Source organism: Desmodus rotundus, chromosome 3 (genome assembly GCF_022682495.2).
Source record: "Desmodus rotundus isolate HL8 chromosome 3, HLdesRot8A.1, whole genome shotgun sequence".
NCBI lineage: Eukaryota > Metazoa > Chordata > Mammalia > Chiroptera > Phyllostomidae > Desmodus > Desmodus rotundus.
The window spans coordinates 95,538,982-95,557,600 of record NC_071389.1 but is presented as its reverse complement, the minus strand read 5'-3'; the positions used below and the strand labels follow the sequence as shown (position 1 = coordinate 95,557,600).

Below are 18,619 nucleotides of genomic sequence, written 5' to 3'. Positions count from 1 at the left end.
TGCCAACAGCAACCAAGGCTCAATTACAAGAGGAGGGTATACTCAGCCCCTACGAGGACCACACCTTTAACACCCAGCTTGAGTAATAGGGGAGGCTGTGCCACTGGATCCTACAGATACCTACGACATTAAACCACTCTACCAAGACACAGAGTCAAAGCAGCCCTACCTAATAAAAGAAAGAAACACAGGGAGGCTGCCAAAATGAGGAGACAAAGAAACATGGCCCAAATTAAAGAATAGATCAAAACTACAGAAAAAGAGTTAAACGAAACGGAAATAAGCAGTCTATCAGATGTAGAGTTCAAAACACTGGTTGTAAGGATGATCAAGGAACTTAGTGAGGACCTTAGCAGCATAAGAAATACCCAGTCAGAATGAAGGATACACTAAGGGAAACAACAGTAGAGTGGATGAAGCCACGAACCAGATCAATAATTTGGAACATAGGAAGCAAAAACAACCAATCAGAACAAGAAGAAAGAAGAATCCAAAAAAAATGAGGATATTATATATAAACAACCTTCAGAATAACTTTAAAAGGTCCAATATTCGCCTCATAGGGGTGCCAGAAGGAGAAGAGAAAGAGCAAGAAATTGGCAATCTGTCTGAAATAACAGTGAAAGAAAACTTCCCTAATTTGGTGAAGGAAATAGACATGCAAGACCAGGAAGTGCAGAGTCCCAAATATGATGGATGCAAACAGGCCCACTCTAAGACACATCATAATTAAAAGGCCAAAGGTTAAAGATAGACTCTTAAAAGCAGCAAAAGAACTTGGTTACCAGAAGGTTGTCAGATGGGAAGGGGGAAGGGGGAAGGGGAGAATGTGTGAAGAGGTGAGGGCATTAAGAAGTAAAAATGGGTAGTTACAGAACAGCCATGGGATGTAAAGTACAGTATAGGAAATGGAGTAGCCCAAGAACTTATACGCATCACCCATGGACAAGAACAATGGTGGGGGGATAGCCTGAGGAAGTGGGTGTTGCCGGGTGGAGGGAAAGGGGGAAAAATCAGGACAACTGTAATAGCACAATCCATAAAATATAATTTAAAAAAGTATATGAGTGGTTGGGGGAGGGGGAAGAGAGAGGCACTCAATAATAAAGTGAACAGAAGGTTTGGGTAGGTAAAGCTGGGTATACAAGGGTTAGGGGTGGTTAAGCACCTTTACTTGGGCAATTTTTTTGTAGTTTGAAATTATTTCCAAATAAGAGGTTAAAAAGAAAAGAAAGATACTCAAGAGCCTTGCCAGAGTTCTATAATTAAAGCCAGGAGGCTTTGCCATTAAATCAAAGGTTCATCGAAATGCTGGATATCTAAAGAGCTCCAATTATTACTCTTTTTATTTAAAGATTGTATTTATTTATTTTTAGAGTAGGGGAAAGGGGGGAGGGGAGAGAGAAAGACAGGGAGAGAAATATTGATGTGTAACAGAAATATCAATGGGCTGCCTCTCACACACGCCCCAACTGGGGTCTTGGCCCACAACCCAGGCATGTGCCCTGACTGGGAATTGAACCAGCAACCTTTTGCTTTGGGGGACAATACTCAACCAACTGATCCACACTGGTCAGGGCCGTTTAAAAAAAAAATTTTTTTTTTTAATTTTTAATAAACTTTCAAATGGCATCAATATGTATCCCATTACCTTAGAGTTCCTGCACTATTATTTTATTCTTTGCTCTCGTATATTTCTTGATAACAAGATAACAGACTTTATTTTCAAAATATTTAAACTTTTTTTTTATTTTGTAGAACATCCAAATTGAAGTGGCCACTAAGAAGAGACATAGGTCAAAGTATACATATAGTATGATAACAATATGTAGTATTTAGCCAATACGATCTTCATTTTGAGTTACATATGTTAGACAATCAAGAATTTATTGCTCTCTATCTTCCATATTATGTTAGATATTCTATATTTTATTTACCAGAATAGTAAATTCAAATAATGATAAAGTTAAAAGTAGGTATTTCAGGTTGTCAAGTCCTGTCAAGTATAAACAGGTAAAGCAGATGTGCATCACTAGAAAGAAGAGTGAATGGGTCTGTAGTAAAACAGTAACATTTACTTTGACTTGTTTCTTCTTCCATAAACAATCTCTTTTCACCAAAAGCAGCAGCAGGTCCTTACGGAACATAATGGTTCCTAATTCTATCTCCCCCGAAAAAAACCCCCAAAACTATCAAGCTAATAATACAGACTAAAATTCATCATTATTTTAAGGTTGAACTATATTCCTCCTAGTGTAATAGAAAACAAACTTTTCTATAATTAAAAATGGTTTAAACAACCAAGACTTTGATTGACAATACCATGAAAAATTAGCTCATCTAAAAAGTTAAATCTCCAACAGCATTAACTCAATGAGAAAAGTAGAAAACCCAAACCAACAACAAAAGCATTGCAATTCAATACTGAATCATCATGTTCTATTTCTGGATTATGATTTTAAAAGTTTACCCTTAAATTGCTGCTCTTTACTCATTGGCCACTCATGAGTCATAGACATGGTTGCTAACCTTTGCACCAACCTTTGTGAAGTCTTTCAGGCTGCATATTTGTGAAACCAGATGGTGCTTTTCCTTGACAGCCACAAGAAGCACTATATGCATTCAGTTCAGGTAGAGAGATGAATGACATCACCCCTCTCAAGAGCATTACCTCACCCTCCCAGCATAGGAATGAGTTTGCAGTTAGCTGCAAATCTCTTGGTAGAACAAAATGTAGGTTACTGTGATGCATCTTCACATTCCACTGATTTGTCCCTGTAAGCAGCTACTTGTTCTGATTCGCTGTTCTGCAACTCAAACTAATTGTGCAATTTGCTTCCCCCTTCAGTTATTTTTTTTAAATATAAATTCATGGTTTGAGTTTTTTTTTTCTTCTACTTGTTTTTTCTGCTCATAATTTTATGTATTATTTATTTATTTGTAGAAGGAGGGGAAGGGAGAGAAACACTGATTATTACCTCTTATACACCCTCAACCGGGGACCTGGCCTGCAAGCCAGGCATGTGTGCCCTGAACAGAAGCTGAACCGGCAACCTTTCTGTTTGCAGGACAATGCCCACTCCACAGGGCCACACCAGGGCTTTGAGAAGATAAAGCACAGTAAGAATTAAAATTATTGCCCTGGCTGGTGTGGCTCTTTTGTGTGGAAACTCTTTTCCACAAAACCAGTCCCTGGTGCCTCAAAGGTTGGGGACCACTGTTCTAAAGGATAGTAAAGTACTTTATTTATCATGAAGATAGGCAACATTAATAGGCAAGCTAACAGGCATATTTGTGTATATTTCAATTCTTCCAAAATGATACACTATGTATAGAACATAAAAATGATAACTCTTAATAAATCAAAATGAGAAACTGACCAGACTCCTAGATGCCAGAATTGACTATTTGTGAGTTTTAACAAAAGTTCCAATATTGTTGTGTTCAGAAAATACTTTTTATATTTCCCTGAAAACTTCTAAATTACCAAGATGGGGAGAGTAAAGGAAGCTTATCTGATAAAAGAAAAATGTTCCTGGGAAATTATACTTCAAAGATTAAGGAAGATGACCTAACATAAAGGATTATGAAATCTCTCAGGAGATCTGAATATTAATCCGAGAAGTCATCCTGTATGACATACTTAAAACAAAATGCAGATTTAAAATAAGAGTAAATGACCCTGACCAGTGTGGCTCAGTTGGTTGAGTGTCCTCCCACAAAGCAAAAGGTCACTGGTTCAATTTCTGGTCAAGGTATATCCCTGGGTTGTGGGCCAGGTCCCTGGTTGCGGTGTGTAAGAAAGCAATTGATAGATGTTTCTCTCACACATCAATATTTCTCTCCCTTTCTCCCTCCCTTCCACTCTCTCCCCCTCCCTTCCTCTCCCTCTAAAAATAAATAAAATTTTAAATATAACAAATAAATAAGCGTAAATGCAGAAGAAAAAAACAAGTAATTTAGTATTTATTATAATCTTCAAAAATTGTTAGTTAATGCCCAAGAGCAGTGAGACAGCAACCAAATAATAATTTTTTCATTATTTCTTTACTTAACCTATAGTCAACCTACAAAACAAAATGCCTAAAGGAAAATTACCAGACTTTTTAAGCATACTTTTCATATTCATGATGAAAAGCACAGATTTTTAGAAACTATCTCTGTGTGTATCTCACATTCATGAAGTACAAAAAAATGTGCACAAGAAGTCAATTTCTTAAAAAACAGGGTCAAATCAATTTCTCACTTGGCAACACTCTTGCTGGAATAAATTAGTTTGGTTCACAGCATTGCTTTCAGCCATGCTAAGGGATTAATAAAACAAAATTGAATCAAAGTATTGCTTCATTCCTATTAAAAGAAAAGCAATTAACCTAAGCAATTATTTAAATATTGGCCTGCTACATGATTGACAACGACTTTTCACTATAAATCACAATCTTAGATGACACAGCCAGGCTGACTATGTGCTGCTAGTTTATGTACAAATGAAAAACTGCAAAATGACAGACATCATTCAGTATAAGTTTGAGAATCTGTGTAAGTGATGACACATCTTTTAATAAAGCAATACTCAAAAGGGTCTACTAATGAAATCTTTGTGAACCATGAATCAGCAGCCACAAAAAGTTTACTCTTTCCAAAGACTCCCCCCATTTCTGAAGGCCCTTCTTAACGAATGCAGTGCGATGCGATTTGGGAGGAAGGAGGATGGAGAGCCCAGCTTCACAGTTGTCTGTTTCTGCACCTGTATGAAACAGAAAAGCAGTATCCCTAGGGGAGGAACATGCCTAAAATAAAACAAAACCCCAAGTTCTAACTATAGACTTCTAACAGAGTTGTTTGTTCTTTTTAAGAGGGGGGGAAAAGGGCATTATAACAGAAAACCAAAACAACAAAACAAATATATCTCTAAATAAAGAAAAGATACAGATATTCTTCTAAAGACAAACTTATATCCACTTAGATTTGGTAAAGTGTGGTCCAAATGCCACCCAGAGCCCCCCTCCCAAAAAAACTATATTGATATGTTATAAAACAAAATAAAATTTGGGACAATGAGGAACCACAGCCAAATCCCCTTAATGCTTTTTCAAGTTGATTCTGCATGTAAATCACCAGAGGAGAGCAAATCAGGTTTCATCTCGGGTTGTCCTTCTGAAAATTAAAACCAAAATTCTTAGCTACTACCAAAAGTAGTAGGCTTAGAAACTAGGGCACATCTGTAAAAGCTAACAGAGTACCCCTTAAGTCAGTGATTTTCAACCTTTTTCATCTCATGGCACATATAAACTAATTACTAAATTCTGCAACACACCAAAAAAAATTTTATTTTTTTCCAATCTGACCAAAAAAAAAAAAAGGTATAATTTTGATTCATTCACACCAGACAGCTATTGTGTTGGTTGCCCTTTTTTTAATTTGACAATCTAAGGAAAAAACGGTCAGTGCCCCTGACTAAACAGTCAGGTATTGCATGTTTTAAAAATTCTTATGGCACATCAGTTGAAAATCATTGCCTAAAGTTCATCATCGACTCTAATACACACATACACACAGTTTTAGCTTGGTTTCTATCAGTATTCTTTTCAGGAAGTTTGCAAATACCTAGTTATAAGGAAAGAATGGCAAATCAGACCCGTGTGCCAAGGTACCTCTACTTCCCTGCAGTATACAATTCATTCTAAATATAATGTAAAATACTTGTTTTTTTTTCTTTTATTGTTGTTCAAGTACAGTTGTCTACATTTTACCCCTACCACTCCCCCCACCCCAGCCATCCCCACTTTCCACTCTTGATCCTACCTCCCTTTGGTTTTGTCCATGTGTCCTTTACAGATGTTCCTGAAAACCCTTCCCTCTTTCCCCCCCTCATTATCCCCTTCTACTTGTTTTTAATAGAACCATCAATCTCTGTCATCCTGTAGGAACTTATGTTTTTAATTGACATAATCAAAACACCACTAAAGCAACATAAAGCAACATAATACACTATTTTATATGCCTTTTGGATTAGAAAAGTTTAAAGACAACATCAGAGCAGGCCAGGAGGCAATGAAATATGCACTTACTGGTAATTTCTAATATATTAGTCCTTTTTAAAAAGATTTTATTTATTTATTTTTAGAGAGAGGGGAAGGGAGGGAGAAAGAAAGGGAGAGAAACATCAGTGTATGGTTGCCTCTCGTGCACCCCATACTGGGGACCTGCCCCGCAACCCAGGCAAACCCAGGCATGTGCCCTGACTGGGAATTGAACTGGCTACCCTTTGGTTCCCAGGCCAGCACTCAATCCACTGAGCCACACCAGCCAGAGCTGTAGTTTATTTTTTAAAGAGTCCTTAAATGTAGGAAAAAGGGAAGTTCCAAAATCCCTCTGGATAATTTATTTGGGTGTTTCATGTATTCAATGGTACCTGATTCCTGAAGTTAGCACAGTCTTTACAAATTTAGTGCAACTCCATAATTTTACAAAGAAAGAAAATTAACGATTAATTTAGCCAATTGTTAGAAGAATCACACTATAACTCAAGCTCCTGAGTCCTAGGCCCTCCCCCACAATATCACACAGCCTAAAAAGTACATGCAATCTATAACCAATTCCTCTATCATTGGTAACTGGAAATTGTTATACAGTCTATAAAATCCTTAACCCTTCATCTTCTCATTAGATTATTAATTGCTGCACAGAGAATACATCTTCTCTGGCCTCTGGGTTTGATTGTTTCATCTTCATACCACTGTAGATGAAAGCTTGGAGGAACTGACAGTCTAATACAGGAGTCCCCAAATGAAGCCATGGATCTATTGTCTTGTGGGTGGCGCCTGCTGTATCTCCACATCAATTCCATTTGCCTGCTACTTCTAGCCCTACTTCCTACACTATACTTTCCTACCAAATGCTGGGCTTCAGACAAAGTTAACCATTTAACCATTTCTCACAAAAAGTTAGAGACCTTCCTAAGTATTGTATCAAATGAATTTAGAAAGTTATTACTCAATGTATACAATTCAGAACATTACAAAGAGCAGTTTTTGATCCTCTTTTTGTGGTATTTTGTCCAATTTCTGAACACAACTTCCAGATGCTGAGCAACACACATCTTGCTGAATAACAGATGACTCAAGCTCATAATACATTCCTCTCCTTGTTAACATGCTTATAATCTTACCAATCTTTTCATAATTCCAGTGATATAGTAGTCAGCAATTTTCAAAGTGTGGTCTGCGGACACTTTTAGAGATGCAGAAGATCAAAGAGTTTTCACTAATGTGTTATTTGCCTTTGCACTGTGGTGACATTTGCACAGAGTGTAAAAGCAGTGGTGACTAAACTGCTGGTGCCTTAGCACAAATCAAGCACCGAACTAGCAGCCCTTATATTCCTCACTGTCACACGCTTACAGCAAAAAAAGAAAAGACAGTTTCACTCCACAGTGTTCTGATGATGCAATAAAATTAGTAATTTCATTAGACTGTGACCTGAATACATACCTGTTACTATTCTGCATCACTAATTAGAGAAGTCTCCATCAAGCTCTGTGCCACATACTCAAGCACGTCGGGAAAAGCACTTGTGTGACTGAGTTTTGAGCTGAACTAGAAGCTTTGTTCATAGAGGTGCATTTTTTACTTAAAAAATTGAGAGAAAAACTATCACTATGAGATTTGGGGGTATTTCACAGACATTTTCTCAAAAATAAAGTGAATCTCTCACTTCAAAGAAAACATTTGTGATAAAATTCAAGTTTTAACAAAAACTAGAATTTTGGAAAAGCTGCAATTACCAATGTGAGCTTGACAGCTTCCCAGTACTTCAAGATTTTCCTGATGAGATCAGTGGTGACAGTAACAAATTTGATTTTTAAAATATTCTGTGAGGAAATATGTCACCATCAGAAAGATCTTCATAACTCAATAAATCAATATTTTCCAAATGAGGATAGAAAACCATACAAAAGTAAAAGGCAAGACAGATGAATGGATGTTAATGTAACAATGTACAAAATGTTCATTAATATGGTTTGAGATTCCATAGTACAACTAACTTCTAAGAAAGTTTTACTTATTTTAATAGAGTATCAAAAAAATGACCTAAATCATCTGAAAAGGATACTAAAATACTCCTCCCTTTTCTAACTACTATATATGGATGTGTCCAGATTTTCTTTTTCATATAGTTCAACCAAAACAACAATGCAACATATTAAATGCAGAGGCAGATACCAAAATCCAACTGTCTTCTACTAAAGCAGAAATTAAACCAACTTGCAAAAAATGTAAAACAATGCCACTCTTTCCATTAAATGCTTTTGCATTGGAAAATATAGTTATTCTTCAAAAAAATATGGTGTTGATGCTATCATGCAATGCGCTCACCGGCCTTTTTTAATGAATTACTAAATAAGTCCTTTTAAAAATTATGTTTTAACTTTTAACATGGTTTAAGTATCGACAGATATAACCTTGGGGTGGTGGGGGAAGCACTTTGGAACCCTCAATAATTTTTAAGAATGTAAAGGGAGTCCATAAAGTTTGAAACCCACTATCTGAGGCAAATTGCCTGAGCGTGTACAAGAAGGTACAGACAAGATGAGAAAGGGCTCCAGAGCAGGCAGAAGGGCGTACAGTCAGGCAAGCTTGAGTTCAATCCCAGCTTTACCACCTAGTCAGTTTGCGACTTCAAGCAATTAATTTCTCTGGGCTTCTACTTCCTCTTTTACAAAATGACACCAACACATCAACTGCAGAAAAACCTCTGTGAGGATTACACACTTGTAAAGCATATCATATGTGTATTACAATGCTGGGAACAATGTTGCTATTAACATATATACACAAACTTAGGGCAGCAATAAAATGTAGTAAATTTATCATGCTATTCCAAATGGTTCAATAACTTTAGATTTTCTTTTTTTTTCAATAAAGTAGAAAATTTAAATCTAGATAATGCAAATGGGTCTCAGTATTCTTCTCCTGCATGGAAGGTAACCAGTGAGTTTTCATTTACTGTGCAAAGGTGATACAGTGAAACTTTTTGAATATACTTGCACTTCAACATTTCAAAGCATTCTATCCAAAGGATCTAGGGTTAAGGATGGGGAGGAAGAAGGATATTTAAAACAAGAGAACCCTAATAAACCACAGAAAATGTTAAGGACTAGTAATGATAAGAAAGTTGGACTACAATTTAAAAACCAGCCAATAGGGAGGCAGGTCCAAGATGCTGGCATAGGAAGATCTTCCTTCCAAGGACACATCAAATGGACACCTGTGTTTAGAGCAGTTCCTCCTGAAAGATAACTGAGAGCCAACAGAACAGCTTCTGCACAAAAAACAAGAAAGACTGCATAGAGAAGGTTGGGAAACCATAAGAGCTCTCCGGGACCTAAGGACACTCCCAGGACAGGATAAATTGGTGAGCACCATTGTTAATGTTTCCCCTGCACAAAGATAGCAGGTGGAAGCTCTACCCAGGGTCTCTGGCCAATCTGCAGGGTCGCACTAGCACATCCCAAGCCACCCATGATGGAGATAGATCTAGCAAGAACAGGAAGGCACCATAGTGCACATACAAGGCACTCTTCCACCTTGAGATCGATCCGATAAGTACAGCAGGTCACTGCAATCATACTCACCTGGTTGCATGCATGCTGGGCTCCTCAGCCTAGACAGGGTGCAGAACTAGCAAAATGCAATAGTGTATACACACAGGGCTGCCCCATGGGAGAGAGTAAGGAGCTGGTAGGGTATGTGATGTACACACTCAGAGCAGTTCTGCCCTGACTCAGCTCAGGCAACAGACAATTAAAGCAACAGGGCATGCTGAGCACACCGAGCAGACCCACCTCACCAATCAAGCATACACACACCAGGCTGCCCCACCCTGAGCCCATACCTTCAGACCTGGTCACACACCAGGCACCACACATGCCCACCCCAACTACATCTAGCCTGACAAAACCACACAGAGGCCACTTTTTCAAGACTGGAAGAGATAGCTATATCATCTAACTCGTAGTAACAATCACAGAAAGTCAATCAAAATGGGGAGACATAGAATATGTCCCAATTAAAGGAACAAGGAAAAGAAAAAGAAAAACAAAAAAAATGAATATAAGTAATTTGCCTGATAATTCAAAAAACGGTCACAAGAACACTCAACAAATGTGTCAGTAGAGTAGAGGAACTCAGAGAGTACTTCAACAAAGAAATAGAAAATGTAAGAAAGTACCAATCAAAGATGAGGAATACAATCACTAAAAAAATAATACATTAGAACAAATCAATGGCAGATTAGTTAATACAGAAGGCATTAGCTACCTGGAAGACTGCATAGTAGAAATCACCAAATCAGAAGACCAAAATTTTTTTAAAATTATGAAATGAGGATAATATAAAGGACCTCTAAGATAACATCAAGCACTCTAACATTCACATTATACAATTCCAGAAGAGAGAGAGAAATGTGAAGAAAGTATATTTGAAGAAATAATGGGCAGAGAACCAAGATGGCGGCGTAGGTAGACACACTGCGTCTCCTCGCACAACCAGAACTGACAGAAAATCGAACGGCAAGGAAGTCTGACACCAAGTAGATAAAAAAGAAACATACATCCAGACCGGTAGGAGGGGTGGAGACGGGCACCGGGGCGGAGAGGACTCGAGTGGCCCTGGCGGGACCGAGACTGGCAGAGTGTGGGACGAACGGGGCAGGCAGTCTGACCACTAGCAGAACCTGCGGACCCACATTCGCGCACAGATAAACCGAGAAGGCCGGACTTAGAGTGTCAGAGAATGGGACAGGCAGAGCGGGGGGGGGGGGGGGGGGGGGGGCACCCTGCAGCCCCACTCACACACAGATAAACCGGGATGAACTGCAGGGAGCAAAGCAGACCTCGGAACCCAGGGCTCCAGCGCAGGGAAATAAAGCTTCAAACCTCTGATTGAAAGAGCCCATGGGGGTTGGGGCTGCAGCAGGAAAGACACCCAGCCTCACAGGAGAGGTCCTTGGAGAGACACACAGGGGCCTAGAGTGTGCACAAGCCCACCCACTCGGGAACCAGCACCAGAGGGGCCCAGTTGGATTGTGGGTAGCACAGCGAAAGACTGAAATCCGGAGGAGAGTGGAGCGGGCACCATTGTTCCCTCTCGGCCCCTCCCCCACGTACAGCATCACAGCGCAGCGAGCAGCGTTACCCCGCCCTGGGGAACACCTAAGGCTCCGCACCTTTAAGTAACAGATGCGACAAGACAAAAAAAAAAAGGCCCAAATGACAGAACACTTCAAAGCTCCAGAAAAAATACAACTAAGCAAGGAAGAGATAGCCAACCTATCGGATGCACAGTTCAAAACACTGGTTATCAAGACACTCACAGAATTGGTTGAATTTTTTCGAAAACTACATAAAAAAATGAAGCCTATGCTAAGAGAAACAAAGGAAAATGTACAGGGAACCAATAGTGAGGCAAAGGAAACTGGGACTCAAATCAATGGTGTGGACCAGAAGGAAGAAAGAAACATCCAACCAGAAAAGAATGAAGAAACAAGAACTCAGAAAAATGAGGAGAGGCTTAGGAACCTCCAGGACATCTTGAAACATTCCAACATCCGAATTATAGGGGTGCCAGAAGGAGAAGAGGAAGAGCAAAAAATTGGAAACTTATTTGAACAAATAATGAAGGAGAACTTCCCCAGTCTGGCAAAGGAAATAGACTTCCAGGAAGTCCAGGAAGCTCAGAGAGTCCCAAAGAAGCTGGACCCAAGGAGGAACACACCAAGGCACATCATCATTACATTACCCAAGATGAAACAGGAGAGAATCTTAGAAGCAGCAAGAGAAAAGGATACTGTTACCTACAAAGGAGTTCCATAAGACTGTCAGCTGATTTCTCAAAAGAGACCTTACAGGCAAGAAGGGACTGGCAAGAAGTATTCCAAGGCATGAAAGGCAAGGGCCTACATCCAAGATTACTCTATCCAGCAAAGCTATCATTTAGAATGAAAGGGCAGATAAAGTGCTTCTCAGATAAGGTCAAGTTAAAGGAGTTCATCATCACCAAGCCCTTATTATATGAAATGTTAAAGGGACTTATCTAAGAAAAAGAAGATAAAAAATATGAACAGTAAAAATGACAGCAAACTCAGTTATTAACAACCATACCTAAAACCAAAACAAAAGCAAACTAAGCAAACAACTAGAACAGGAACAGAACCATAGAGATGGAGATCACATGGAGGGTTGTCAATAGGGAAGTGGGAAGGGGAGAGAGGGGGGAAAGGTACAGAGATTAAATAGCATAAATGATAGGTGGAAAATAGACAGGGGGAGGGTAAGAATAGTGTAGGAAATGTAGAAGCCAAAGAACTTGTAAGTATAACCCATGGACATGAACTATAGGGGGGGAATGTGGGAGGGAGGGGGTGGGCAGGATGGAGTTGAGTGAAGGGGCGGAAATGGGACAACTGTAATAGCATAATCAATAAATATATCAAAAAAAAAGAAAAGAAATAATGGGTGATAAATCTTATTCTGGGGAAGGAAACAGATATCCAGGTCCAGGAAGCACAGAGTTCCAAACAATATGAACCCACAGAGGCCCACACCAAGACATATTGTAATTAAAATGGCAAATGTTAGGGACATAGAGACAATTTTGAAAACAGTAAGAAAAAAACAAGTCAAATACCAGGGAAACCCCATAAGGCTATGGACTGATTTCTCAGAAGACACTTTACAGGTCAAAAGGGAGAGGCAGAAAATAATTAAAGACCTGAAAGAAAAGAACTGACAAACTACAATATAATATCCCACAAGGTTGCCATTCAAAACTAAAGGAAAGATAGTTTCCCATACAACCAAAAACTAAGAGTTCACCACCATTAACTAGGTTTACAACAAATAGTAAAGGGTCTTATTTGTGCAGAAAAGACCAGAAATAAGAAAACAGAGGAAAGAAAAAATAGCACTGGTGAAGGCAAATATGTAGCACAGTAAAGCAACCACTTAAAAAGCTAAAATGAAGGCCAAAAATCAAAAGTAGCAAAATTAACTATAACTATAAAAAATAGGTACACGAAACAAAAATATATAAAACACAACATCAAGTAGATGTAAAAAAAGTAGAGGGGAAAGCAAAAATGTAGTGCTATTGGAATGTGTTTCAACTTAAATGCCTATCAGCTAACAATGCACTGCTATAGATATAGATGGATATACTGTATGTGAACCTCATGGTAACCATAAACCAAACTTGTTAAAAAAAATACACAAAAAATTAAAAAAAGGAACCCAACCAAAACAAACCAGCAAATAAATCAAAAGGAAAGAGATCAAGTGAAGAAGAAAGTAACAGAGAAGAACAACAAAAACCACAATAATCACACGCCTATTAATAATCACTTAAGTATAAATGGACTAAATGCTCCAATCAAAAGACAGAGGGTAGCTGAATGGATAAAAAACAAACAAACAAACAACTACATGTTGCCTACAAGAGACTCACTTTATTTTTTTTCAACTATAGTTGACTGTAATTGAAAATTTCAGTTCAGTACTATTTCATATTAGTTTCAGACATACTGCATAGTGGTTAGACATTTATATAATCTCAGAAGTGATACCCCCAATAAGTCTAGTACCCACTTGACACCATTCGTAGTTACTACAGTATCACTGACTATACTCGTATTTCCTATGCTGTACTTTCACACCCCTGTGATTATTTTGTAATTATCAATTGTATATTTTATACCCTTCACATTTTTCAAACAGCCCCTGATCCCCCTCCCACCTGGCAACCAGCAGTTTGTTCTCTGTATCTATGAGTCTGTTTCTGTTTTGTTTGTTCATTTATATTCTTCTTTACATTCCATATATGTTAAATAATACGGTATTTATCTTTGTCTGATTTATTTGACTTAGCATAATAGCCTGTAGATCCTTTCATGTTGTTGTAAGTGGTAAGATTTTATTCTTTTTATAGCTGAGTAATATTCCATTGTATATATGTGCCATTCCTTCTTTATCCAATTGTCTATTGATGGGCACTTAGATTGCTTCTATATCTTAGCTTTTGTAAATAATGCTGCAGTGAACAAAGAAATGCATGTATTTTTTCAAATTAGTGGTTTGAATTTCTTCAAATAAATACCCAGAAGTAAAACTGCAGGATCATAAGGTAGTTCTATTTTTAATTTATTGAGGAACCTCCATACTGTTTTGTATAGTGGCTACATGAATTTGCAATCCCACCTGTATCCCAAATACGTGTTGCCATCTATCCCAAGGCAACAAACAATACATGAGGGTTCCCTTTTCTCTGTATCTTTGCCAACACTTGTTGTTTGTTGATTTATTGATGACAGCCATTCAGAGAGATGTGAGGTTTTAATCTGCATTTCTCTGATGGTGAGTAACCCTGAGCATCGTTTCATTTGTCTGTTTACTGGCCATCTGTATGTCCTCTTTTGAGAAATGTCTATTCAGGTCCTCTGCCCATTTTTAATTGGATTGTTTGGGAGTTTTTTTGTTTTGTTTTTTTGTTTTCAGGGTTAACTTCTATGAGATTTTTATAAATATGGGATATTGATGCCTTATTGAAAGTGTCATTGCGAATATCTTCTCCCAACCATTAGGTTAGGTTTTTTATTTGTTGATTATTTCCTTTGCTGTGCAAAACTTTAAATTTGATGTAGCCTCATTGTTTGTTTTTTTTCCCACTTGCCTGAGGAGATATATCAACAAAAATATAACGAAGACCAATGTCAAAGAGTTATTAACTGCCTATGTTTTCTTCCAGGAGTTTTATGGTTTTGGATGTTACATTTAAGTCTTCAATTCACTCTGAGTTTATTCTTGAATGTGGTGTAAGAAGGTGATATAGTTTCACTTTTTTTTGCCTGTATCTGTCCAGTTTTCCCAACACTATGTATTGAATAGACTGTCTTTACTGCATTGTATATTCTTGCCTCCTTTGCCAGAGATTAACTGACCATAGAGGCATGGGTTTATTTCTGAATTCTATATTCTGTTCCACTGATCCATGTGTCTGTTTTTATGCCATTACCACACCATTTTGATTATTAAAGCCTCATAGTATGATTTAACATCAGGCAGCATGATACCTCCAACTTTATTCTTCTTTCTCAAGGTTGCTGAAGCTATTATGGGTCTTTGTGGTTCCACATAAACTTTAGAATTATTTGCTCTAGTCCTACACATTAATAACAATTGATCAGAAGAAGAAATTAAGAATATAATCCCATTTACAACTGTATCAAAAAGTAAAATACCTAGAAATAAATTTAATCTAGGAAGCGAAAGACCTGTACTCAAAAAACTATAAGACACTGAAAAAAGAAACTGAAGAGGACATAAATAAATGGAAGTATATAAATGGAAGGATATACTATTCTCATGAATTAGAAGGATTTACTTTGTTAAAATAACTATACTACTCAAACAATCTACAAATTCAGTGAAATCCTATCAAAACATCAATGGCATTCTTCTCACAACTGTACCACTCTCTTACAGCATATACAAAAATAAACTTAAAATGGATTACAAACTTAAATGTAAGCCCTAATATCATAAAACTCCTAGAATAAAACATAGGTGGTAAACTATTTGACATCAGGAAAACACAGGCAAAAATAAACAAATGGGACTTCATCAAACTAAAAAGCTTCTGCATAGCAAAGAAAATGATCAACAAAACAAAAAGGCAACCTACTGAATGAGATAATATATTTGCAAATAATGTATCTAATAAAAGGTTGATACCCAAAAATATATAAGAAACTCATACGACTTAATAAAAAATATACATTCCAATCAAAAACTGGGCAAAAGACAGGAAGAGACATTTCTACAAAACAGACATACACAGGGCCAACAGACACATGAAAACATGCTCAACATCACTAATCATCAGGAAATGCAAATCAAAGCCACAGTGAGATATCACATCACACCTGTCAAAATGTTCATTATCAAAAAGTCAACAAATTACACGTGTTGATGAGGACGTGAAGGAAAGGGAACCCTTGTGCATTGTTGGGGGAACACAACCTGATGCAGCCACTAGAGAATACAGTATGGAAATTCCTCAAAAAACTAAAAACGATCTACCAGATGACCCAGTAATTCTGTACCTGGGTATATATCTGAAGAATAGAAAAACACTAATTTGAAAAGATGTATGCACCCTTATGTTCACTGCATTATTTACAACAGCCAAGCTACAGAAGCAACCTACACGTCCATAGCTAGACAAATGGGTAAAGAACATGTGGTGCAAATATATAATGGAATATTATTCATCAATAAGACAGGATGAAATCCTGTCATTTGCCACAACATAGATGGACCTAGTGGGCATCAGGCTAAGTGAAATAAGTCAGTCAGAGAATGACAAATATAGTGTGGTTTCGCTTATATGTGGAATCTAACAAAAATCGCAAATGAGCAAGTACAACAAAATAAAAACAGACTCAGAAACAGAGCTCAAAGGGGGATTACCGGAGGGGGAGAGAATGAGAAAGGTAAAGCAGAATATAGTCAGTAATATTGTAATAAATTGGCAGAATAACAGGTAATTACTAGAATTAGAGGGCTGATCACATTGTAAGGTATGAAGATGTTGAATCACTATATTGTACACCTGAAACTAATATAATCTTGTATACCAACTACAGTTAAATTTTTAAAAGTTAACTTAAAAAACCCACCTAACATAATTGGTATTTCTGAGAAAACCTTCAAGTTCAACTAGCTGCTTATAATTTAAACATACTAAAGCATTCAAGTTATCACAACTATTTGCATTCTACTCTGTCTTACCACGCAATTTATCTTTCACTCATGCATGTATACATTTTACTTTGCAAACACACACATGCTTTGTACCACTACAGCACTCCTCAGATATAAACAGCTTATAATCTTCTGATTTTGCTGATCCTCTTTTACATATAGTTTAAAAATAGAGCAAAACATACATACACAAGCATAATCCCAGCAGAACACAAACAAATAAATGTTTAGCTTGAGTAGTAATCATTAGAATATTATACCTGATTCAAAATTTTTAATGTAATTTATAATCAAATTGCTATGTGTATTAATAATTCACAGTACAACAGAAGTCCATTACTCTGAACAGGTATTTTCAGGATACTGTCTGATAAATAGTAGGCACTCTGAAAGTCCAGTCAGGGCTTAGCAAACAGCGAATGTGGAGCTCAGACAGTGCCATCTCCCTAAACACCTGCCTGAGTGCTCCAGCAAAAAATCCAGGCTAGGTTTACTGGAGTGAAAGTGGGTCACTTTGTAGCAGTTTTCCCATCAAAACATTCTTTCACCACTAATCAGTTCATTCTGAAGACCCTCATTTTAGGTTTTGCCTTTTTCAAACTTGTTACCAGCTAAGACTGACTGATGATAATAGAAAAATAAGAGTACCCTGAGGAGTAACCCAAAGGTACAACTTGGTAAGAGAAAAGGCTGAGGTTATTCTGGAAAACAGATGTCACTGCTTTCATGTTGGTAGTCTCAACTAAAAAGAGGAACTTATTTTAAATGATTTAAACAAGAGAATAAATCTCCACAAAAGGAAAGAGACAATCTATCAGAATCAAAACTAAAGAGGAGAAAAATAAACTTACCTCACTTACTCACTCCCCTAATCTCCTCAGGGCAGGCAGTGTCCTTACCCTCGTGATGAGGACACTAAAGCAGAGGGGTTAAGCAACCTGCCCAAGTCTTAGAGTCATGAGGCAGAGTAGTTTTGGAATTATTCATATGGAAAATAACACAATTAATAAATAATACAAGAATAATCCGTGTTTAACTTACAACTATAAACCTACTTTTGCCAACCCCTGTATTTCTATTAAAGCACACTTAAACTATACATATTTATTTTATTATTTAGGGACTATGTGATAATAATAATAAATGATCATGTTATAGCTCAGATAATGAGCTATACCGATATAGCAGATAGGATCCTTAGTCATTTATATGATTAACTCATTTAATGCCCAAACAACCCTAAGTAGATGATTACACAATATCACCTACCTCATTACAAGAGGGGAACTGAAGAATAGGAAAGTAATTGCCTCAAGGGGGCATAGCTGGTAACACGCAGGCAGGCCTCACACCTAGGCAATGGGGCCCTGAGCTCCAGCTCTAAATACATAGTATGAATATTAGCAATTGTTCATTATAACTGAGTTTTTCCGTTAAATGTCAACATTTAACGGAAAATTCTTACCTCCGGTTTGCTAAGGCTGGATGAAACCAAGGAGCCAGATCCCACGTCCAAATCCCACTGCTTTTCACCATGATTCTCTGGATCCAAGGCAGCAATTCGCCCATCTAAAGTGCTGATAATCACTAATGATCTGTAAATTTAAAAATTAATAGGAAAAATTGTAAAAGGTATCTAAGCTATTAAGCACTTACTCCACACACTCAAAAGAAAACCCCTCTCTGGCATCTACCTGCATGAAAGAAGTGGGACCCACCTTCTCACAACACCTAGTTGTCTTGCCACCACAATCTGTCTGTAGCCCTCCAAGGCAACTGCACTATGACCTTTATCTGTTT

At 37.6% G+C, this 18,619-nt stretch overlaps 1 protein-coding gene across 1 annotated transcript in view; it reads right to left on the bottom strand.

The window, feature by feature from the left end:
* EIF2AK3 (eukaryotic translation initiation factor 2 alpha kinase 3) overlaps positions 1 to 18,619 on the bottom strand; it is an 82,705-nt gene that overhangs the window by 49,808 nt on the left and 14,278 nt on the right. The window contains exon 2 of the mRNA XM_024552338.4: positions 18,285 to 18,414. Coding sequence (XP_024408106.2) covers positions 18,285 to 18,414 — 130 coding nt within the window. The remainder of the gene's footprint in view (positions 1 to 18,284; positions 18,415 to 18,619) is intronic.